This window comes from Lagopus leucura, unplaced genomic scaffold, assembly GCF_019238085.1.
Source record: "Lagopus leucura isolate 7727_CA_CO unplaced genomic scaffold, USGS_WTPT01 Super-Scaffold_100026, whole genome shotgun sequence".
NCBI classification, from domain to species: domain Eukaryota; kingdom Metazoa; phylum Chordata; class Aves; order Galliformes; family Phasianidae; genus Lagopus; species Lagopus leucura.
The window spans coordinates 6,780,655-6,804,852 of NW_024962277.1; the positions used below are offsets into that span (position 1 = coordinate 6,780,655).

Sequence of the window (24,198 nt, forward strand, 5' to 3'; positions counted from 1 at the left end):
TTCCACTCAGATGTACATCAAGAGACAGATGCACCATTAAGTTATTCTTGAGAGGCTTAATCTTAGATGTTCTTTTACAAATGCCTCTCCAACTTTTATGCCTGGAGAGGCAAGCAGTTGCTCAGAGTTTTGATCTTGTGACAGCAGTGTCATAGGGGAGGAGTCACAGTACATGGCTCTCCAAAATCAACCTAAGGGGATGTGTTTTACCCTTCATCCCCATCCTGGACAGGAGATTCTACATTTCTAATAGGGCTTGTTGCTTGTTTCTAAATTACTTGAGACCTAATGCTAATTCTGTCTTTAATATTAAAAAATATTTCATGCATTTTCTTTAGCCTAACTACAACTTTTGTTTATATTTATGGGTTGCTTGAAATTCAGTTATTTTTGCTGATAAAGAACTTGCATGTATCTTACTTGTTTTTCAATTAAAATGTCAACCTATAAGAAATCTCTTATCCCTCCAACATTGCAAGATCCCTAGTGATGTATGATTATGTATACACGTGTGCTTTTATGCATGTTTGTTTTTATCCAGGTATTTTTTTCCTGCCTCAGAATTGTAAGCATGAGGGAACAAATGCATGAGATGAATTAACTTATCTGAAAAACATGGACAAAATGACTGAATGTCAAATTACACTGATAACTGATAGTTGAAATAGAGTAAAATTATGCATAAAGACAGTCACCATAGATCAATTAATACCTCATAATCTGTTTTGCTGCTCTAAAACTGAAACAACGTTTTAGCCTCTCATATAGTCATGATCTCTAAATACATCTCTATAAAACTAGAAAATATTTTTACCCATTTTTATATGGGTCATTGTAAGATAAGAATTCTTCTTATTATTTCATGTTAAAAGGAGGGTACTGCCTCCCATTAAGGTTTTATCATTCAAATTGGTGTGAATGAATGCCATCTAAATATAGATGAAATGGAAAAATAATGAACAGTTGTCAGGAACGCTACTCAGGCAGGCTCACCTGTTATGTTACTCTCCTCCCAGTGACAATCAACTTAAAGATAAAGACGTTGATAAATCCATAAAGCCTGACACACTGTCTTTCTGAAGCGTATGACAATGAAGGCATGGAGTCACCACATTTCTACTCAGAGACTCATCCAACAGTGTTAAACTTATTGGCGCTTATCAATTTTCAAACAAATGATGAAAAGATAAGTTTTTGGCTCACATGTATGCTTTGTAGTTACTGCCTATCTTTTGGATCCTGATGTCATATTTGGAGTCTATGAACGGTTCAGTAGTGGCGTAGGTCTGAGTAAGTGCTACCACGCTGGCTATGTCCTGAAAATCGTAGTGGTTGTCTACCTTGATCTGTAGTCATCATGCCACAAGTAAACGGCAAATGCAAAAGAAAAAACAGCAATTAGAAATAAAATGTAGACTTCAGTTTCAAATGGCATTAATGAGAAATATGGCTTTTGATAGCATCAGTTTATAGCGGGCATTTCATATTTTATCTGATTTCTAGATTCTGTAACAGTCCCACATTAACATATCTAATTTTCCATGGAAAGTATTACCTGCTCATCCATAGGAAGCAACTTGCAGATAGTACATTTTTATTTTCAATTTTTTTTTAATAGTTTTGATTGATAATTTTCAGGTCAGTAGTTTTTAGGAGAATGTTTGAAGTTGTGGTTACACTAATTTTATAAATTGTTCATGATTTTCTAAACTGCTTGTGTAACTGCATGTTTGTGGCACCCACCACGTACTATCACTTCTGTGTCATGTATCTCCCAGGAAGGAGGACATGAATGCTCATGACATTCTGACAAGGGCCAGTTCACATGGAACACAGAAGGTTGGCTCAAGATGATGGAATACTTTTCCCATTTGTCCTACTTCTTTGCAAGGAGTCAGGCATTCTAGGAATAGAATTTCCTAGACATAAAACACTGCGATAAATGTGAGCAATATTGATTTAGAGGGAGAGTGAGAAACATACTTCAGATGGGAGACAAAAGTATTACTTTTTGACAGGGAGATCTTATCTCTACAGTTGAGTTCAAAGGAAGCTAGCTGAAGTAGGGAAAAAACATGAATCTGAAGAGAAGTCTTAGGGCTGGGAGAAAATAGGAGAGGGAAACTGGAATGCCAATAATTCTTTACCCAAAGTGCATTTCAGGAAGGTGAGGAAAGGGTGCAGGGATCATACTATCTAATATTAGAAGAGTTTGCAACTCCTTGCAAGCCCAGCATCTCTTTTGCTTCCACTTAAAAGAGGACCTGTAGCCTGGAGTGCCCACAGCTGTGAGATAGGAATTGCATATTGAATGGTGTCCAGTGAAGTGAGGAGTCAGGCCAAATACTGAGGCCAAAAGTCCCAAGTATTTGCTCTCAACTCTTGGATTCAGAATGATACAGAATTATTTGTCATTTGAGAACCAGCAAAAGAGATACAATTCCTGGTCTCAACTCTGTTTCTGAAAATTGAATACTGTGAGGGAATCTAATTACAAGTGGAAACACTACTCCTAGCATTGCCTTTTGGGAGAACTGGGATACAAGAGGAACCTTTACTTGGGCTCTGATAATAAGCATTTCACTACAAAAGACTGGCACTCAGTCTTTAAGGACTTAAAATACTTTATAGCTAAAAATAATAATAACCTAGATTTTTATTTGTAGACATTTGATATGCTAGATATTTTTGTCCAACAGATCTATTTTCTATAAGTGAGAAGTGAATACTGAAAGTGCGATACAAACATTATAATATTTCATGTATGCAATCCACAGAAACTGCAGTTTAAGCAATTAGTAATTAAGTTAATTCTGTGCCCAGTTAATTTGGCTGCCAGATTTCTTCTGACTTACTAAGTAAAAAATAAAGCAAAACAGTTGTAGGCAAAAAATCATAGCATACAGTTCAAATTGCACAATTGTTGAATGAATACAAATAAATCAGCTTTCTACTTCTATTTCTTGTGGCAAATGTGTTCATAGAGCTTTTGGAGGTTCAAGATGATAAATGAAACTATTCTCTGATGATTTATTTTAAAATATAAAACACAGTATTTAAGTTTATTCTATGAGAGAAACGTAATCTGTACTGACTACAAATGCTCATTGACATCAATGAAAGCGCAATTTACATCACATCACTTGAACCATCACTGTGAGAGAAGTGGTATCAAAACAGCAGTACTCACCACTGAAATGCAATTACTTTGGAGAAAGAAAGCAGCAGTTATATAGCAGTATGAAACAATTACAGAGGATACATTAAGACAGGAAATGAGAAAAGAATCTGGATCAGGCTGCAACTAGTAGAGAACCAAGGCAAAACCGCCCTAGAATCCCAGGTCCAAAAAGTTATTTGTGCAAACAGACATTGACTCTTAAATAGTTTCACCACAGTCAACTAAATTAACTAACAAGATTCTGCTTCAGGAAAGCATCTCATGTTTTAAAAAGTGTCCTGAATAGGGCAACACATAAACTACCTGAGAAGGTGTCAATATGAAAATATTAATATATGTAGTTTTTTTCCTAAAGAGAGGTGCTTTCTTGAATAATAGACAAGCAGAGATTTGCAAGGGTGAGGATCAAAGACAGCATTTGGACAGCAGAAAGTTAAAAAATCCAGGAAACAAAAGAACATGCATCTTATTTTAGATGAACACCCAGCCTCCTAACATGCAGTAAGTAGCATCTGCACCTTTCCCATGCCTGAATGAGCATGTCCAATCTTCACAACAACAGGAAAAGTCGGCATTGTTAGCTGAGAGGGAGAACAGAAAGGAGACGTTAGAGAAGTCAGCTGTGAGTTAAACGATTAAGCTGCATCATTGATGAAAATGATTTTAACAGCTATAATGAGGGAAAATCTGCTTTTGGCATGTGGTTATTTGAACAGACATCCACAGATATCTCATATTCCAGTCAACTGCAACTGTTAGTTCGTACTGAATTGGGATGTATTAAATATTGCTCTGTTTACATCATCTCAGCTGATCACAAAGTCACAAGTGGTATTGCTTATTTTCGGTTCTATTTCAACAAAATGAATCTACTGGAAAAAGTTTGAGGAGCAGTTCGAGGAAGAAGCCCTGTGAAGCAGTGATATACTAATAACGGATTTTTACAGTTAGCTCAGGATTCAGAGGAAAATCTTTGCCGTGAAAAATCATAACAGTACTTGCTACTCTTTAGAGAGCTCTCAATCTGGACAAGCACTGAACAGTTCAGACTTCACTGTCAACTATTCTTCTGTTTCTTGGCAGTTTTAAGATTGAGGGTTACTTGCAGCAAAGCCATTCCTCAGTGTTGGATACATGACATGTTATACTTACAGTGCAAGTCTTTAAAGACTTCTCGCCCAGATTTTAGCACTCTGATTCCAGTGGGAATTTTTATTCTGCTCCAGTTTATACAGAAGGAAAAGAAAAAAGACCATCCAGCCAAGGCTGACAGTAAAGCTAAAGAAGATATGCTTAGTATTTCACTGACATTTCTGGTGTGCCTATCATGGATAGCTGGAACTTTTGACACCCATCGCTGCATCACACTTGTAATTTCTTACATTAAGCATGGAAGGTTTTCTGTAGGCACAGCAGATGGCTGGCACTGCCTGACTTTCCAGTCCCCAGTCAGTTCAGTGCTGCACAACAAGACATGCCACTGGAATCAGTCTTACCTATTCCTTCCCCCTCCCTCATATTTCCTAAATAAAAGTATATGGCTGTTTTAGAAAGAAAATGCATAATGGGCTTGTTTGCTTTCTTATATGCCTCTCCACTCCCTCCAAAATAGTATTGGTCCTGATAACAGAAAGCAGTTACGAACTGAAGGCTCTGCAAGAGAGGCTTGGGATTTCTCTTGTAATGCTGAACATCCTTTCCTGAGAAAGAATTTATAAATTCACTGGGGAAGTACTCATAAGAGAATATAGACATAAGAGAAGATTATTTCCTAATAATTCTTCTTGGAAAAATTATTTTTATCACTACATGACGCAGTTGCAGGTGAGATTTCAATTTGTGAGCATGAACAGAGAAAACTTCATGTATAATAAAGTAACAGACCAGAACTCCCCAAGTAATTCACCCAATAAAATACTTGTGCTCACATGCTTTGTTCTTCCAAGACTTATCATACTAAAAAACTTGTATTTATCTCTTGGGTGTTGTATGAAACAGGACAAAAGTAGCAAAGAAGAATTTACCTCAGAGAAAAATCAGAATAGGTAGAATAGTACTCTGTGTAATCAGCAGCTTTTTACATGTGACAGTATTTACACAGTGTCAGTTCAGTGTTCTCAGCTATGCTGAAATGTGGAATGCAGGATGTAACCAAGCTGTACATCCAAGTAGACTTTGGGACACCATCACATTGTTTTACTACTGTGTACAGAGATGCAAGAAGCATTTTGGAAGTTGGTCTTTGAATGCAAACTACATGTAGATGTTTTCCATTCTTGCTTTTGCTTTTTCCGGAGCTGTCAGTTACTGACAATTACATAAATATTGAGATTTTCAATTGGCTTCAGAAAGCCAAAAGCACTTGTAAAAGCTTTATACAGTAAGGGCCGGACATACTGCAATTTCAAATTAAATTTCTTTGTAAACTGTAGGCATGCAAAGGCCCATGTAGTCAATCAGCATCTAGTTATTTACTGCTCCCACACTTTAAAAACAGCTATTTTATATTTCTTTTTTAAATTTTGAAGAGGGAGGGAACAAATCATTGCCTGAATTCAGAAGGGCAGCAGCACATTCTTATGAGTGACCTATAAACCACTGACACAGGGTTTGTAATGGAAATGCTGGCAGACATCTAAGTATAGCAGTACAAATGGCACTCCTGTAATTACGAAGACCATGCATTTTCCTGTGATTCCATAGCTGTGGAATCCTCTGAGGACCATAGGAACAAACACTAATTCAAGACAAAACCAAAAACAAAAAAAACAAAAAAACCCAAAGCCAACTCTGCTTTCTCCCAGAGAAAATTGTGAAAATGTGCTAACATCATTTAAGGAATGACAATCCATTTCGCTCTGGAGGCCAGCACCAAGATTTCTGTGGTATACCACATCCCAGTTTAGACAAAGTGAAGAGGTTTTTGCAGCAGAAAAAGGCGCTGAGTATTGCATTTCAGATATCATACAGACAAAAACCAGGTAGCTTATATAAAGGGCAGTGAAATTAAGTCTTTCCAGTGCTTTTCTTCTATCACGTTGACAGGCCTGTGAACCTAGGGCTGATGAAGCTGCAGTTAATTTGCTTTTCTAGCAGTGTTTTCTTTAGTCCTGGCATTGCTTTAATTATCACAGTTCTCCCATTGAATAAGGAGACTGAGCCATCATGCAGTCACCTTGCTAAAACTATCTAGATTCCAGGATTGTGTGATATTGTACTATCAAGCAATAACTTGACCTGAGTCCTTTCCTCACCTCTTCCCAGTCTGTTCTTTCCTGTTACTTTGTCTTAACAGGCAGCCTCAAGACTTTTCACATATTTGGATAAACACTGTGTATGATACAGCTGTGCTACTGAACTGAAAGTGTACCAGCTCCATGGATTTCCTTCAAATTCCCACTATAGCTACTTGGTAGTAAGTTATCTTGTGAGAAGGTCTGGCAGGTGTGCAAGGATCAGTTTTGAGTTGAGTTGATACTAATACAAATCATTGCACGCATAATTTCAGATTTTTTTGGGGGGGAGGGTGTTTGACAAAAGTATTGCTTATTTTTCAAAGGTTTTCTTAAATTTAGAATAGTATAATTTCTACTATGACAATTAAAAATAGAGGTAACAAATCAGAATAAAAAATCTGAAGATCGACAACAGAAATCGCATTGATGAATTTGGCATGTTCTTAAATATGAGAGATGGACTATACTGCATGAACCCTTGCATACTGCATAATAAATACAGGAAATATGTTTTTTAGGATAAATGGGAGTTCTATTATAAATTAAATAATGATATCATACACAATAATACATTATTGTGAATTAATGAGAAAAAAAAACACATGACAAACATGCAATACAATTTTCCAAAGCTCCTTCAACATCTCTCATGGTCATAGACTCTACATTTTTTACTGGAATTACTAGTATTAGTTCAGAAAAAACAAAGATATTATCACAGAATCATAGAATGATTTGGTTTGAAGGGACCTTTTAGTCCACGTAGTTTCAACTCCCCTGCTATAGGCAGGGACACCTCCCTCCAGACCAGGTTGCTCACAGCCCCGTCCAGCCTGGCCTTGAATGCTTCCAGGGAAGGGGCATCCACAGCCTCACTCATGTCTCAACCTGTCTCGCAACCTGTTTGTGTCTCACCACCCTCACAATAAAGAATTGCTTTCTGATATCTACTCTAAGTCTACCCTCTTCCAGTTTAAAACCATTTCCCCTCATCCTGTCACTACATGCCCTGATAAAAAGTTTCTCCCCAGTTAATTACATAGATACACTGACTATATTAATTTTCCCTAATACAGACAGGGGATATCAAAATATATCTGTCAAAACACAGATATCAAAATAATTTCAATTGTAATCAACTATCTAGATTCATAATAGATAGATCTCTAGCAGAACTTGCACTGACAGAATTACCAAATTCAGGGAGAAACTGAACCCAATATTCTCAGATTGCTAAAGAAACACTAATTAAGGCAAGCATGCATTCACAACAAATAGACCACAGAGCATGTTTCTCATGTCATCAAGTGTCTCAGGATCACATCATGACATTGCTTAGATTAACCAGCTTGAGATCACAAAGCACTCTGAGATGGCTGATGCTGTGGATTTTCACTCTTCCACTGCTGTAAGTTATTACATCAAACACGCCTTTTCTTTGTTTGCAGGATGGCTAGCAAACTGGCTTCAAAAACAAATTAGGTTAAAAGATTCATTAGTTACTGATCAGAACCTATTTTAAACTCTGAAAATCTATGAAATATCATAATGCTCTTCTGAAACGCCAAGATATTTCTGATATGCTACATATATTATCTTTATAAAAGATTTAGGATTGGGAGGTTTAAAGAACAATGCAAAAAAGATTCTTGCAATTCTTACAATAGGTGCTATATCAGCTCCACGCAGTTAATTAACAGAATTATAAAGCTCACGAACACTGATCTGATTAATGTTGTGTTGGTGAAGAACTGCGACATTTTTACACTCTCATGCTGCATGTACATTGAGTAAGGAAAAAAAAGTCATTGCGCTCCTTACTAAGAAGTCCTCAGTCATTCTCTTCCTCTTGAATTCATCATCGTGATTTCTTTCAAACTGAATTTTTGCCCTGTGATTGCAGTTACAGGGCAGCAGCAGGAGAAAAAAAGTCTTGAACTTATCAACAAGAGTCATGTCCTTCCAGTGAACCTGACAAAATAAACTCAACTGGTGTTTTAAAAGGAAACAAAGCTTACACTGTAACTAGAGGCAGCCACAGCACTATTATTAGCCTGATGAGTGTACCTTCACTTTTTAGGATGTGTGCAGTGATCAGAGATTTGACATCCCTCTCTAACAATTTGTTTTTGCTTTGTGAATAAAACCCTAAAGCTCTCAGTCAAAAATCTTTTTTTTTTTTTAAGTCCCCTCAGTGGAATTTAAGCTGGTCGCTAAAGGTGACACAGTTTAAACATAATAAAATTGGGACTGTCTAATAAAAAACTGGCTTGGAAATTATGGAACTGTACACATACACCATACGTAATGGGGATAATAACTATCCTGCCCTACTTCAGAAATATTCTGAAGCTTTATCAGAGTGGTTTGCTGCAGTGTAAGTCCATTGATTTAACACAAATTCATAAAAGTTAAGCTTCAAACACTAAAATGCTGAATGGTTTGTAAGTTCTTCACTTCTAAACAATGCCTGGTTATGTACTGCAAATATTTTATTTCTAAGAGATACGATTGGAATTTTGTGAATGTACTTTTAATTATGTTAAGACCTAATACAAAATATACCCAATGATGCATATAAAAATAAACCAGGCAAAAGCCCTCTGCTGGAAACAGCGCAGAAAAGAGATTTTGGAGGCAGTATTCACTCTGTGTTTAATTTCCTTATGGTTACGTTGGCTAGAAAAGCCACAATAGAAGAAAAAAAAAAAAAGGAAAAAAACAGCACAAAAAAATATATACTTCATAAACATGACTTACCTTGTTTAAATATTTGTCTTTCCAATAATCCCTAAGCAAAGTTCATTTAGCCACTCTACTTCCATGTGATTTATTTATGGAACATGCATCAGACTAAATCTAATTTTGCTCTGCTTTCCTTTGGAGAAAGGAAATTAAAAATGAAATAAAGAAGGTGTCCTTTCATTCTTTTTTTTTTTTTCTTTCTCAGAAACAGGCAGGAAGGCTCCTAAATCAATAAACAAGTAGTACTTTCTGTAGTCTATTTGGTTTAAGGAAAACAAACCTAAGTTAGGGTTCGAACGTGCAGAAGTTCCCTGTCACCAGCAGGGGTAGCTCAATATATTCCTCTCATCACTAAGAGCTGCAGAAACACCACACTTCAGCAGCTACTGTTTGTCAACAGAGAACAATTCAGAGATGCTAAGACAGATTTTCTACTGTGTTGTACCTTTCTAGAAAAAAAATAGGTGCAAAACCTGTAGAGAGTAACATCCTGCATTCCCTTTACACAAGTAGCAATACAAAGCATATTGGATTCTCCTTGTCTGAACTTCTCAGAAACATATACGTTAAAGAAAACTAAAAGCTCAAGTGAATGAAAAGAGTTGGGATTTGAGTGTAAATTAGAGTGCAAAGTCATCAAAAAGAGCCAAATGCAGATTAATTCTGATTTATTTATTCAAAACAGAGTGTTAAGATAGCTAATAAACTAGATGAGTGCAATACAAATATGTTCCTGTGAAATGCTGGGCTACCCAACTTCCTACCCACAGGAGCTGATGCAAAACTGGGTCTTCTGAGTACTCTTGTACATAGTTCCTTCCATTGCCATTAACATCACCTCATAAGACTGGATCTTATGAAGCCAGTGCTCTTTGTATCACTGAAATCAAGGCACACTTCAGCATTGCCTTATAGAACAGGACAGTGCCAAGAAAATCTGCACCAGGCAATCAGGCTAAACTAACTTTGTCTGCATGTATGCAGTTCAATTAAAAAAGAAAAAGATATCTAAGTCAATACACCAGTGATGTGACAGTAGGAAAATCTCACGCTTTTAATGTCAGTACTGCATGAAAACAGAATTACTTAAGAGCAAGAAAAGGTAAGTCTAACAGCAATGAATCAAAAAGAGCAGTTCTCACAGGTTTCTGAAATCCTAGAGAAGACAAAATCCTGGCAGAGATTTATTATATTTTGATTCTGGAATGTCAGTACTTCATTCCATTCCAATCATTCTAACAACTATTTTGTAGCTGCTGCTTCTAAAACTATACCATTCCACAACTTTATAATAAAATGATCCAAACTGTTGTGAATGTAGAATGAATGTATGTTTTTTCTATAGTATTTAGGAAGTGACAGCTATAAGTACCGTGCCTTTTTAAGTGGGCTGTAGTACATGTGTAGGTACTAGGGTTTAAAATCCATGAAAACTCATCTATTTTGTGAGATACTATTCTAATTTGCATTTTTAAAATATAATTAGACAGTTTTTGTATGGGATATGTATTGTGGTTATACAAGGTAGTTTTTAGGGAAAATAAATGCAACACCAAATGAAAACTAGGAAGAAAAGAACTCTAGCAAATCATCAGAAAGACAACAGACAAACCATGATTGTGGAGAATCCTGCCTACAATCATTCTAAAGTAAGATTCATTTCCCACAATAGGGAGAGAATAGGATAGATATAGGTAAAAAACTGTATTCTGTACACAGTCAGGAACTGAGGTGCAGAGCAGGCGGTCCAATCGCACGCATCGTGTAGATTCAAACTGATCTACAGCTGGAACAGGCAGCAAGCTCTCTGTTGGATGCTGCTTTATAACTTAAGAGTGAAAAAGCTGCTTGGACAGTCCCTAAGCAACACAGTTCAGAGCAACCTGACATAACTCAAATATCAAAATCAGGTCTGCCCACAGAAAGGCTCTTGAGCAATCTCCTGGAAGCAATAAACTGACCTCACAATGCTGCATCATATGAAAAATTAAGTATAGAGGGCAGATAGTTAAGAGATGCATTCCCAGGGAAGAAATGAGACCATCATAAAAGCAATGAGTTTGTTCTGGAGCTCAGGGGAAGCAGCAGTTCTCTCCATGGAACCCTGCACAGAAGTTCGATGGATGGTAGTCTGGTGTTCTTAAAACAGGTTGCTAGGGGATACTTGGTAAAAAAAAATGAAACAAAGTTGGCATTTAGTGACCTTTAAGCTTTTCCAGATGATAGAAACAAATGATGGATAGTAAAAATTTATAAGGAACAAGATAAGCCACTGTCCAAAAAGCCACACTGAGAATTGTAAGACCTAGGCAAAATCAGTGTTTCCATTGAGAAGAGACAAAGCTGATCAGAACTTTGACTGCAGTCAAGTTTCCTGCTTTCTTTCTATATCATACACATCAACAAATATAGTGAATGATCCACAATCTTCATTATTTAATTGCATTTTATTAGAAAATGGAAATGAATTATTCAGTATTAAGTTTCTTTAGCTAGAAGAAAAAGAGAAACTGCGTAGTATTCTTCCTACTGTGTCCATAGTGAACTGACGTAGTCAGTGACTGTGCCCCTTGAGAAACAAAGTTTGCTGCCTCTTATTAGCAAGTGTTAGTTATACCAGATGTTAAGCAAGCAGTGTGTGCTGCTTAGTCCTGCTTCATGCTTCAATACTGCTGTGACACAATTTGCCACCATATCATGGTTTACATATCAAACTAAAGGAAAATCAACATAACAGTGCAGTCAAAGAGCCCCTGTACTATTAGTCTGGTTATACAAATAGGAAAAAGACCAAGTGTTTCTTTGGTTTATGTCGGCTATCTTTTTTTTACTTACTTATACTTTGCTTATGATAAGAGATTACTTTGCTTACAGATTTGTCAAGGAATATTTCTGTGTCTTCTGGAAGTAATCTTTGTGCTTTGCAAGGTCAAAATCAAACTGATATACTTAGTTCTAAAATTAATTTGATTAATATGAAGAAAAGAATATGCAATAAAAAAAAGCACAGTGCATCTTCAAGATAAGATCTGATGCTTACTGATACTGTTCAGAGGTAACAGGTTCTCAATTGTACTGATATCAGCAGGAGCTACAGATAATCTTTGGCTCCTTGCATAAATGGGCTGTTACTGTGAAGGATACACCTCAGCTTTCTTGCCTTGGTTTTGGAATTAAAAAATAGTTGACAAAACTACTCCTTTGAGAATGAAAATTTGTCAGAAAACAGTTCTGCTGAAGTCTCCGAAGTTGTTTTGCCTTTTACATTTTAATTACAACATTGTCTCAACATTTTCACAAACATTTGAAAGATAAGCCTATCAAAGAGCTGCTCATTAGTGTGGTGCACGTGTCTCCCTTCAGTGTTGTGCTGCTGGTAACCAGTTGTTCCATGCCATGGTTCATAAACTTTACAGTCATAAGTTTCATTGAAGTTCATATTACCACTGAAAGGTCTGGTTGCTTATAGCATGTTCCAAGTATCTCTCTTAAAATGTTGACTAGTTCTAGAGAGACCATCAGTGGATATACATGTTGAATAAGAAGCTCTTTCCTAGCCATTTGCTTCTCTACATGTAACCATACTGCAAGTATTCTGCATATGTAGAAAAAGCTTTGAAGTACACTTAAAAGTCTAATTGAATTGTTCCAAAAACAGCTGCAGGCAATACGATGTAAGATCACAAGAAATGTGTTTTTTATGGCATTTGTACAATTATCACACAAAATTTGGTTTTAGCATGTTTACATTTCTGCACAGTCTAATGTAATTATTAAATTCCCAGCTATGTCTATAGGCAGTTATTTGACAAGGATAGTGATTTTAGTTCGACTGTGCAATTATTTTGATTGCACTAGATTTCATTCCTCTAGAGTTCATTCCTCCAAGCACAGAGAGAATGCTATCTTCACGTGCCATTCTGTACAACCTTACGGAATGCCTTCCTTGGTTAACCACCAAATAGGAAGAACTGCATTATCAATGTAAAGAGAAGGCTTAGCCCAGCATACTTACCTATTACTTGAATTTTACTGAAACAGTAACCAATCTGGCCTATTTAGATGGTTTATAGCAGCAGGCATGTCATGTTATTGGGAAACCAGTCAATGGGTCTTAATTAATTCCTTCAACACTTTCCAGTCCTACCACCCCAAGTGAGATTTGAATGTCAGCAGCCCTACAACTACAGACCATAAATCACAGACGCCATTAAAATACGTGCTTGTTTGTTTTGTTTGTTTTAAATTAGCTTGAACTTCCTGGATAGGGTTTCAGCCTGACAACTTTTTTATTCATGTGAAAATACTTCCTGAAAAATTAAGTTTCCTCCAGGTAAGAAAGAAGATATTAACAAGCCTAAGTTATTTGCTGGTGTTAGACCTGGACTTGGATCTGTCTCTATGATTTGAAGCAAAACTGCGGACTGAAAAAATAAAATTCAAAGTAGGACAGTTTTAATTAAATCACGATATCATGTAGAATATTCCCAGCCCAGTTTTGAATCTAAACATAATAATTCTGAGTATTTGTGTGTCTATTTATTTATTTTTTACTTGAGTGTCTACCTGGGAGGACTGAAAATCAAAGCAAACTTGTTAGCTGCTAAAATGACCTCTTACAGTTTAACAATAAAATCAGCCTTCTGCTGTGGAACATGCACACATTTCTGTAGCGATGCTACTGTGTGTACACCTAACTTAACAAAATAGCTTTTCATGAGTCTTGATTAAAATGGTTCAAATGACATTAATGAATTCTCAGTTCTCAAACTCAAATTGTGACAAAAAATACAATCCTTTAAGTTCTGTCCTCCATTCAATCTATGTCTTATATTACCACTATGTTACAACTTTATAACATTTAGAACACATATCCAGACTCTGATATCAACAAAAGAGCTGAAGCTGAAAAAAAGAGTTCCAAACTTTGGAATTTCTGCGTGTGTTCTGTGCATAACAGTAACCAGAAAATGCAGATACAGATCTGTGTTGATCAGGACTAATATTGAAAATGAATGCAGAGAAAAAGCTGTGCCTCTAACATACATTAAATTTACATTAAATCTTTGATAAAATAATTTAAAAAAGCCTTTTATTGCAGCTTTTATTTTTAATTCATTATTCCTTGTAACTGGTAATTGTACGAGTCTTACAAATAGAGCATTGAAATGTTCCTTTTTTGTAAATGAATTTCTGTCCAGCCTGCAAACTGGAATGTCATCTCAAGAAAATGCACAGAAGTGCGGGGGAAGACCAAGGACTGCAAATGAAAACAGAGTTTAATAAATGACAGCTGTTTACTTGACCGGAATAGAGAAGATAGCAGATTTATTTTGTAAATTCAGGCTGGACGAAGATTTACTACAAAAAGGTAAAAATCTTTGTTCTGCTACAGATCATGAAATCAACTGCACATACTTGTAAAAGCTGTTTTTGTGAAGGCTTTTGATTATTAATAGTTATACTGACTCATAACAGCAAGGCTGCAGTGCTTACTAAGGTAATCTCACTTCTGGTACAATAACTTTCACCAATGATGTGCTTTTTCCTTAAAGGAAGGCGGAGTTACGAGTTAGTGTCTGGGCCATAAATAAGAGGTTCCTATGTCAGGGAAATTAGAAGTCAGTTAACATAAGCGTGTACTCAGAGTGAGCATTAGAGGGCTTTTCTAAACCACCCAAGTCTGCTGAAATTGAAGACGCAGAAGAAATCAGATAGTCTGTAGGAAGTTTAGATATAAAATCAACAGTAAGAAAGCATTTTCTCTTGGCAGACCGATTAGCTGTGCTTAAGGCAGCATGAATCCTGTACTTAGTACCTTGTTGTTTTCAGTGCTTCTGCTGCTGACCCACAGAATTCAGGAGCTGGTGGAGGCGTGCAGCTGTGCCCCTGCTCATCCGCAGCAGCTCATCTGCGATTCTGCTTTAGGTGAGTCATGAACAACGACGTGCTTTGAACTGCTGGTAGGAAATGGAGTGGAACTAACCTAACTGCTGCATTCTTTTCTGTACAGCTGTAGAGAAATACTTTTAACCATGTGGCTGTGACTCTTAGAGGATTTTAGAACAAATGACTGCAGACAACCCTTTTAAACACACAGCTATGGGAAGAAAAATGTGGCAGTAGCTGATCTGTTTTTCTTGACTTTTTTTCTTCTTTTCCAGAACATTTTGTGGTTACAGACTGTTGAAATTACAGTACTATTTAGTGGGCTTTTTTTTTCCCCTCATAAAAACAACATGTATGTTAGCTCCTAACTTACAGTAAGCAGCAAAGAATAAGAGGACTTCTAAATGTTTACTGTTCACAGTATCTATAATAGACTATTCCATCTAAATACATGCCCACTATAACTGTGCTTATCAACAGTTGTTACAGCACTCTGGGAAAGCAAAACGAATAAAAGTCCCTAATGGCAACGTGGAAATATTTGGTCTTTGTTCTGCTGCACTACAATATCTTACTCTGCTGCTGTTATTTTCCAAAAATACTTGAGCAGGAAACTGATATGTCCTTTATTTTTTTTAATCTGACTACAGGCTTTCCACACAAATAGGATTTTCCAGTCTTTAGGATTTCATAATATTCAACCCAAGCTGTGGCTGTCAAAATACTTCTAGAAAGAAACTAAAGATCTCAAAATTATACTGCATGGGGACAGGAAAATGTGTCATTTTGCAGTCTTTTGATTTCATTAGCTCAAGCTGAGGCTGGTTAGCTTCCATCTAGTGTGAACAGTAAATGTAGAACATGAGTTTCCAAAGTGTCACAAAATTAGCATCTCTATGGGGCAGGCAATACCTTCTGCATACTGATTAATTGCTTTTATACTCTGACAGAAAATCTTTGTAGCCATGACAAACTTCAAGCTCTATTTGTGGCCATCAGTTAAATTGTTTTTTAATCTGGTTGTGTTAAGCAATCGTTTTCATTGAGTTACCTACACCAGGCATTGCAAACTTGGGGTTCAGGTGTGAAAGAAAATAAAGTTGCACTTCCAGAAGCTTAACTATACAGTTAATGATATTAATCTGCTGCATTCCTAGACATAACAAAGTAAGTTTTTTAACTTACTTTAGGAGAGTTTTCTAAATAAATAATTTCACAGTATAGAGGAAACTCAAAATACTTGCTACAAGTTGTATACTTCAGGGAATTCATTTCAACCATCCTAATTAAGACAAGGTCCCTTATATATATGTGTGTGTGTGTGTGTGTGTGTGTGTGTGTATATTAGAAATGGTAGAAATGGTAGATACATACTTTTCATTATGTTTAAATGAAAGACTGTACTTTATATTTGGACCTGGGTCTCAAGCTCTCACATAAATGATCTTTTTAAAGTAAATTGTACTTTTCACCTAAGGCATATTTATATCATGGATCTCTTCATCATCCATATTTTAAAATAGCATTTCTATATATTAAAAAATAGTTGACAGATGTACATATATCAAACAAATGATTGTAAATATATTTTTGGATATGCACATATATGAATTTGCATATATGTAACACTTGAAACCTGATCTAAGCATTTATGGATGAATTCCTTGATTTGTTTTGGACACAGTACATCTTGTAAGCAGATCAAAATGACTTCAAAGGATCTGGAGAAGACCTGTGGAGTAGTCTGCCCTGCATAAGAGAAACCTCCACTAACCACTTTGGCAAAGGCAGCTTCTCCAGCCTCCGTGCCAGGGTTGGGGCTGTCCTGGGGAACTGGGCAGCACAAGACTGAGTTTTCCCACACAGCACCACCCCAGTGGGAAGCAGGGCAGTGCCTGTGCAGCTGTTCTTCCTTTTGGAAGCAAAGCAGGTTTGAAGCCACACCTGCGTCCTTTGCACCGCTCAGTTCTTAAATGGGAACGGCCATGCCATTAAGTATCCCGTGCAGTAGTACACATCAAATCTCTCCTGCTAGTAGTATTAAGAATTTTATACCTATGCCTTTTCAAGATTTAAGAAGATTAAAACACGTACTTCAAGATTTGTACTTCAATTGCAACATATCTGTACTTCCAAAATATCAGTAAACAAAGAGATTGGCTCTTCACCCACCAAAATCATTAGCTGAACATCAATCCAGCTTCTTACTGAGACTATTCAGTCTTTTTCACTTATTTAGTTCATTCATCTGTGTACCCATAGACACATTCAAGTATTTCCTTGCAGAATAAAAACCTATCACATACTAAAACCAAGAAACCATGCCTCTGAGTTTCACATTAAGTAAAACCTGAGAAAGTCTCAGTTTTGCTCCTAGGATTACTGAGCATGGTAAGTAATTCAGTTACTGCATTATTTATCAGTTTCACTGTAAGTCTGTAGCTTTTTAAGTCTGCTTAGGATCTCTTGTGATTAAGGTGGAGGGGATGGAATCTGTAGGTTTTACTTGAGTACCTAAATCGAAGACACTCAGAAGCGTTAGCATCTATATGAGATACCCAAGAAAAAAAAATAGGCAAAGAATCAATTCTGGGACAAGCTCTTATCAATTTCCTTTTGTTCAAATGATTAGTACTGTGCCATTTTGCCTTCTTCTGTCAGGGGGATTTTGTGGCTTTGCACTCTGTATAAATACTCAGTATCTACCACAGAGCCTAAGTAACTTGACAGAAATAATAGGATTTCTGACAGACACAGAAAAAGAGAGTGCTTCTGGTTCTGGTATCGTGCTGGATAAAATAGAAATTGGAGATCAGTGAAGAGTACTGCAACTGTTATGTACGTGTCCTCAATAGGAAGAACAGCAATTATAGGGTTGAAGATCCTGACAGAAAATAGTGAGTGTTATGCTGGTCCTGCCACTTGTGTGTTAGCTCATTCTCCTGCTTAGCCATAAGGGAGTGTGATTTTGTACAAATCTGAGAAGTTCTCCTGAACTTCTCCGTAGTCTTACATTTCAGATCAAAGAGAGGTAAATGTCTATCAATTGGACGTGCCTAGTGCCATGGAGACAGACATCTTCCGTTAGAAAAAGAAATACATTCCTGTTGTGTTCAGTAGCTCTAAGATCCTCCTAGAATTTGTTGAATGCCTTCAAACCTCAAAGAACACCTGCAATTCTGCAGATTACTTTAGCTTGAAATGGAGATGGAAGGTGTATCAAATAGTAATTCCATGTACTTCACAACTAATTGTAGATGCTAAGTACACACCCCACCAAAAATCAAGAAGCTTTTTCCTTATGGAAATGAAACACAACAAGAATGTGCTGTTTAACTTTTCATATTCAGTAGCAAGGCACCATAGTTTCAAGCTGATATAAGAAATGTCCTCTGAGATGTTGGAGAAAGCCAGGAATGAAACTGAGTTGATCAAATGCTATCAAGATTTCCCTTTTGTCACTGACTTCAGTAATTCATGAGCACGTTTCTAAGCCAATGTTCACATCAAATTACACAACCAGGAGAGAAATTATATACATAGAGAGGACTAATTCCTTTCTCAAGTCTGTTGTTTCTAATTCAAACTGTGTTCTCCCCTGTAGCAAAAGAAAGATTTTATGGGGGTAATAGAAAAATAAGTAAATACTTTACACTCCTAAGATAGGTCACACCAGTGCCCTATCCTTACAGTTGATGCCTGCATTCTGATTTCAACTCTGATTTCGTTCTCTAAAGACTTACTGAATGAATATTGGTGCCACACTGCAATAGAAATTGAAAAACTAAGAGGTCTTAACTGCAAATTCAATACAATGCTCTGAAAGTAATGCTTCCTATTTATTTCCATGGAAGCTACAACAGGTACACACAATAACACTGTTTGATAGAGATAATTGATAGAGCTATAAAATAATATTTTTCAACACAGTCACCACCATTCGCTCTGTATTTTTTGCCAGTGATTAACAGAAGTCTGCATGCTATGCTCATAACAAGTTGCACTGGTGGAGGTGCCCCACTGATCCTGTTGCCACTGCTGAAACACACCACCCACAGCCTCTCTGTGCTCACATCTGCTGTTTGGTCTCCATAAACTTTCAGAAAGCATTAATGAAAGTCAACAAGTTCCATTTTTTTCCACATAGAGGAATTCAGTTACACCCCATTGCTATATACGTACTTCATGTCAGAAACCATTCTGTAAGATTGCTGTTCTGCTGCCATATGCAGCACAGCAATCAAATGTAATGGAACATCAGTGGGAAGGCTGAACCTCTACTGCCATACCAACAACATCTCCCTCTGACATTGTGGGCCAGAGTAAGATAAGGAGGCATTAGTTTCAGAACAGCCCTCATAAATACATAATATAGCTTCAGAGAAGAATTTTTCAGCTTTAGAGACGAGTGGCACATTTCAAAACATGATGGAAGCTTTACAGCTGAAGCTTGGCAGCCTTTTAAGTCTCCCAAAATCTCAGAACACTTTACAGTACAGTAAATGTGCCAGATCATATATTAAATTTTAATCACATTTAAAAATGAAAGTTAAAAAAATCTAAATACACCAGAATTAATTTTTCAAAATCAGTTCATCTGGGGGTAAAATTGCAATACGTGATTTCTATATTATTGAATTTCACATTAAGAAGTTGATGGTTCAATGCCACACTATTTTGCCTCACTGCAATATTGTATTTTGTTTCACACTGCAGTGTTTTGATTTGTGCAATGTTAGAGTGAAAAGAAGTTTTGCCTCGTGGGGAGAATCAGCTTTGGAAAAGCTATTAGAAATGCAGACAGTACTTCTTCCAAGTTATGGGGAAAAATTCTAACAGAGAAATGAGACTTTTGTTCTCACTATGTTACTTGCTCCCAGTATATGCTTAGTCTCATAGTTTACTTGCTGCGAACAGTGTAACACAAAATTAAGCAACTATGTAATCAATCTTTGTGTTAAGCACTGTAACGTTCACACAAATGTTAATACCTATATCACATAACAAAAGACCACTGAAGACAGACGCCACAGTCTCATAAAAAAAAAAAAAAACACATATAAAAGAATCACAGAATCATTAAGGTTGGAAAGACTTCCTCAAGTCCAACTGCTGATGCATTATCACCATGCCCAATAAACCATGTCCTTCAGTGCCACATCTACACACTCCTTTAAAGCCTCCAGGAATAGGCAGCCTATTCCGATGCCTGACTCCTCTTTCAGAGAAGAACTTTTCCCTAATATCCAATTGAACCTCCTCTGGTGCTACTAGAGACCATTCCCTCTTCTATTGCTCATCATCTGGGAGAGGAGGACCAAGCCCCACATCACCACAGTCCCCTTTCAGGGAGTTGTAGAGAGCAGTAATGCCTCCCCTGGGCTTCTTCTCCAGACTAAACAATCCTAGTTCCTTCAGCTGCTCAAATTCCTACTCCTGAATCCACTGCTTGAGAATAGACAGCGTGGCCTCACTGAAGGCTCTTTCAGACCCTGGGTAGATCCCTGAATCAGAGGCTGTGCTTTCAGGCACCTCACTGTCAGAGATGGGCTTCACACAGTTTGCATCTTGGAGCTGTCTAAACATCTTTGGACTTCTCCATAGCATGGAAAGATCACAGTATTTGGCATATAATTTGTATTTATATTTTATATTGTCATATTGATATTAATTGTATCGTATTTATATATTTATATTATTGTCCTAACACATGGAGACAGATCTTATTTGCTTGATAGCAATCACAGAATCGGAGAACTAGATATTTATAAACATTAATCAGATCCCCTCTCAGACTTCTTTTCCCCAGGCTGAACAGACTCGGGTTGTTCAGCCTTTACTCATACAGGAGATGCTCCAGGCCCTTTATCATCACTGTGGTCCTTTGCTGGACTCCTTCCAAGAGATACCTTTCTATTTTCAACTGGGGAGCCCAGAATTCTAAACTTGGCCTCACCAGGGCAGAGTAGAAGGGAGGATCAGCTCCCTCAACCTGCTGGCCATGCTCTTTTTAACGCACCCCAGGATCCTTCCTGGTCACAGGCTGGCTCATGGCCAAGCTGTTGTCCATTAGGACCATCCGAGGTCCTTCCCTGCAAAGCTCACCTCCAGCAGCTCAGACCCTAACCTGTACTGATGCATGCAGTTATTCCTCCCCAGGTGCAGGAATCTACGCTCGCTCATGTTAAACCTCACCAGATTCTGCCCTGCCCAACTCTCCCAACTTTCCAGGTGTTACTGAATGGTAGCACTCCCCAAAGCTTTGTATCATCAGCAAACTTGCTGAGTGTGAATGTTCTGCCTCTAGAGTGAAAATCGATGATAAAAATGCATAGGTGTATTTAGAGAATAAATCAGAACTGACTGGAAAGAATTAGCAAAAATGAAAAAATGAAAGCTGAATTTCTGTTCAAGGAATTGTAAGTTTGATTAGAGAAATTATGTACTGGGCTTTATCAATTCTAATTCTCTCTCTTCCTTGAAAAAATACACATCCAAATGATAGGAAAAGCACAGCACCTGAGCATGCTTCTTGAAAAGAAGTATTAGAGGAAAAGAAGATTTGGGGCTATTTGTATCACTGCCATTGAAAGAGCATGCCACTGAAAGAGTTTTATTACGTTAACCATCGAATTATCTAAAAACAAGCCAAAAAAAAGCAGCTAGAGATTATTGTCATCTTAAAGGTGCGCAATGTCCTGCCAATATCAGTTAAACAAAGAGAATATGTTTCTTTACTTCTATAAACATGAAATAAATACATAGTAACTTTTTTTACTTGTCCGCTATGCTTACTTTCATACACATTAATAATATCTGAAATTAGGCTTTTAAAATTCTACACTACCTAAGTCCTAGGAAGTTATTTAGTTTTAAATAGCTCCTACAGCACTTAGAGTGAGGCTCTTAAATTAAAAATGGTCTGTTGCATTCAAAGATGTGAATGCCTATGTATTAGAATAAATTATAACTGTGGTACATGGTGGTTTCTTGGCATCAGGAGCCCCAAATGTCAAAATGCTTTCTAAAATACAAAAAGAAGATGTGAATTTTCCAGCAGTGGTTTGCAGCTCTGATTGTGAAGATGCCGTGCTGCAAATGACTGCTTACAACTACATGCATCTGTACCAATCTTTGCAGAATATTTAATAAAGCACTCCAACATTCGTGCTCATTGAATTGTTTAAGTGCTGCCATGGGGAAGAAGAAGAACAATCTTCTGAGTCTATCAGAGACTAAGAACAGAGAGATTTACAGAATCATTGTGCCTGAAGCTACCTGTTAATTTGCCCAGGCTGGAACGGGCTAATTGTTCCTGAATACCCTCACAAGTAAGGATAAATGACAGTACTTAATTCCTTCCACTTACAGACAACCTTTGGCAGAATATAAGTGAAGTTTCCTTCACTAGCTAGGTAAAGTATTTTCTGTTGGAAGTAAGAGATATTAACAGAAGAAGCTACAAATAACCTTAGACCTACTTCAGTTTTTAAGACAGAAACAAACGTTTTGAGAACTTAATTCAAAATTCCAGCCCAGCTTATTTCCTTACTCTCTTTCCAAATCACAGTGTAAGACTGCATTATCAGTGACATGCGACTTTAAGAAATAATTCCCAATCTGCTGTAAATGTTCTTCTGAGTCCTGCCATTAAAGCATGAAAAATGGGGGCTCAGTCTGGAAAAATGCTGTCACTCTCTTCTCCTTTGCTCATTGAACATTTTCATGGCAGCACTCCTGACAGCTTTAAAGCTGAAGCTGTAAAATGAGGTGGCATCATGAAATAGTGAGCACCAGGACAGAATTTTAAAGAGACGTGTCCACAAAACTCTTGTCAATTAGAGCATAAGTGATGACTATAAAATAATTACATGTTAGTGGAAAAAAATACAACTGAGCTAACTGAGTGTTTTGCCATGAGATAAAAACTCACTTTTAAATCAGTGAACTGCAATAATTGTAACTCAGTAATACCAACTTATTGCTGACCTCAGTGCAAGATAGGATAATTCGGCAACTATGTTATTTTTATCTAAAACCGTACATTATAGGGACAAGAAATTAAAACCCATGATTTCAAAATCATCCTGCACACACTGTGTGGAAAACAAAATGCAAGCTTATGAACAATGACTAATAATATAAAACAGACCGTAAAATACAGCCAGATTCTTAATCCTATTAACCTAACAATTTTAATCCCTAACTTTCTCATTAAAAAGCATTTCAGCAGTACAGGGTTTCTTCCGCATGGAGGAAGAGGTATGCAGCCATGAATGGAAATCTACAATAACATGATGTATGTTGTTCTACAGACTTCAGAGCATAAAGAGAGTGTTATTCTTCAGCTGAAATTAGGCAGATGTTGATTACTAGTCGAATGATGTGGTATTTGAGGCTTGTGAAGTAGAAAGAAATATTTCTGGTAACATGAGAAGCAGCTGTAAAAACAGTGCAGAAAAATAAAAGTGACCTTGAACAACATTAGGAAATCATGCAGTTTTTTATGTAATAAATAAGTTAAGACTAGTGCATATCTGTTAAAAAAATCACCTCTTCCATTTGAACATTTATGAAAACCTCACTCTTACAAACTGAATATATTCTTCTGATAATAATAATAAAAGGACTGCATAATCTGGTTTAACAAGGAAGCCAAACTAAATCAACTCTTCTCTTCAACACAAGGAATTTTTGCATCCCAAGCCAGAAACACACAGAGACTCACAAAGTGCTGCCCTACCAGAAAGTCCTAATGAGCTTCAAAAGAAATGCATTTTAGATGCAGACCAGCACAACCACTAATAAAACACAAAAGAATAATCAAAGTCTGCAGAGCATTTATGTTGAAAAAGTTGATAATCAGCGCAAATTAATATCCATATGAAATAGTGATAAAACAATTATTTGTTTCTGATTTATAGTCTCCAGAAGTATATGTATTTATTTTTCAAGAAGGTGAGTTTTGGAATGCTCTGTTTTTTCTCAACAAAAACATCATGAATAACAGTGAATGATATTAAAAAATTGTAGTTCATCATCTGGAGAAAAAAGGTGTAACCAAAACATTTACACAGCAGCAATATTAATTGGTTAGAACAACCAGAATTGTTAGCAATATTAATATTGCTAATATTAAATTAGATC

At 36.8% G+C, this 24,198-nt stretch overlaps 2 protein-coding genes across 10 annotated transcripts in view; one reads left to right on the top strand and one right to left on the bottom strand.

Annotated features, from left to right (window-relative positions):
- TIMP4 (TIMP metallopeptidase inhibitor 4) overlaps positions 1-24,198 on the top strand; it is a 107,060-nt gene that overhangs the window by 68,421 nt on the left and 14,441 nt on the right. For 4 of the 6 annotated variants that reach the window (XM_042880124.1, XM_042880126.1, XM_042880125.1 and 1 more), the window contains 2 exons: positions 14,364-14,533; positions 14,995-15,090. In XM_042880124.1, coding sequence (XP_042736058.1) covers positions 14,449-14,533; positions 14,995-15,090 — 181 coding nt within the window. In that variant the 5' untranslated portion in view covers positions 14,364-14,448. Of the gene's footprint in view, positions 1-6,478; positions 6,597-14,363; positions 14,534-14,764; positions 14,911-14,994; positions 15,091-24,198 lie in introns of those variants that run through there. The other 2 variants (XM_042880128.1, XM_042880129.1) reach the window with 2 other exon arrangements.
- The window catches only part of SYN2 (synapsin II), a 143,764-nt gene that overhangs the window by 39,731 nt on the left and 79,835 nt on the right, over positions 1-24,198 (bottom strand). For 3 of the 4 annotated variants that reach the window (XM_042880119.1, XM_042880121.1, XM_042880122.1), the window contains exons 6-7: positions 3,700-3,762; positions 1,204-1,346 (exon numbers count right to left, since the gene is read on the bottom strand). In XM_042880119.1, the coding sequence (XP_042736053.1) occupies positions 1,204-1,346; positions 3,700-3,762 (206 nt within the window). The remainder of the gene's footprint in view (positions 1-1,203; positions 1,347-3,699; positions 3,763-24,198) is intronic. The other variant, XM_042880120.1, reaches the window with a different exon arrangement.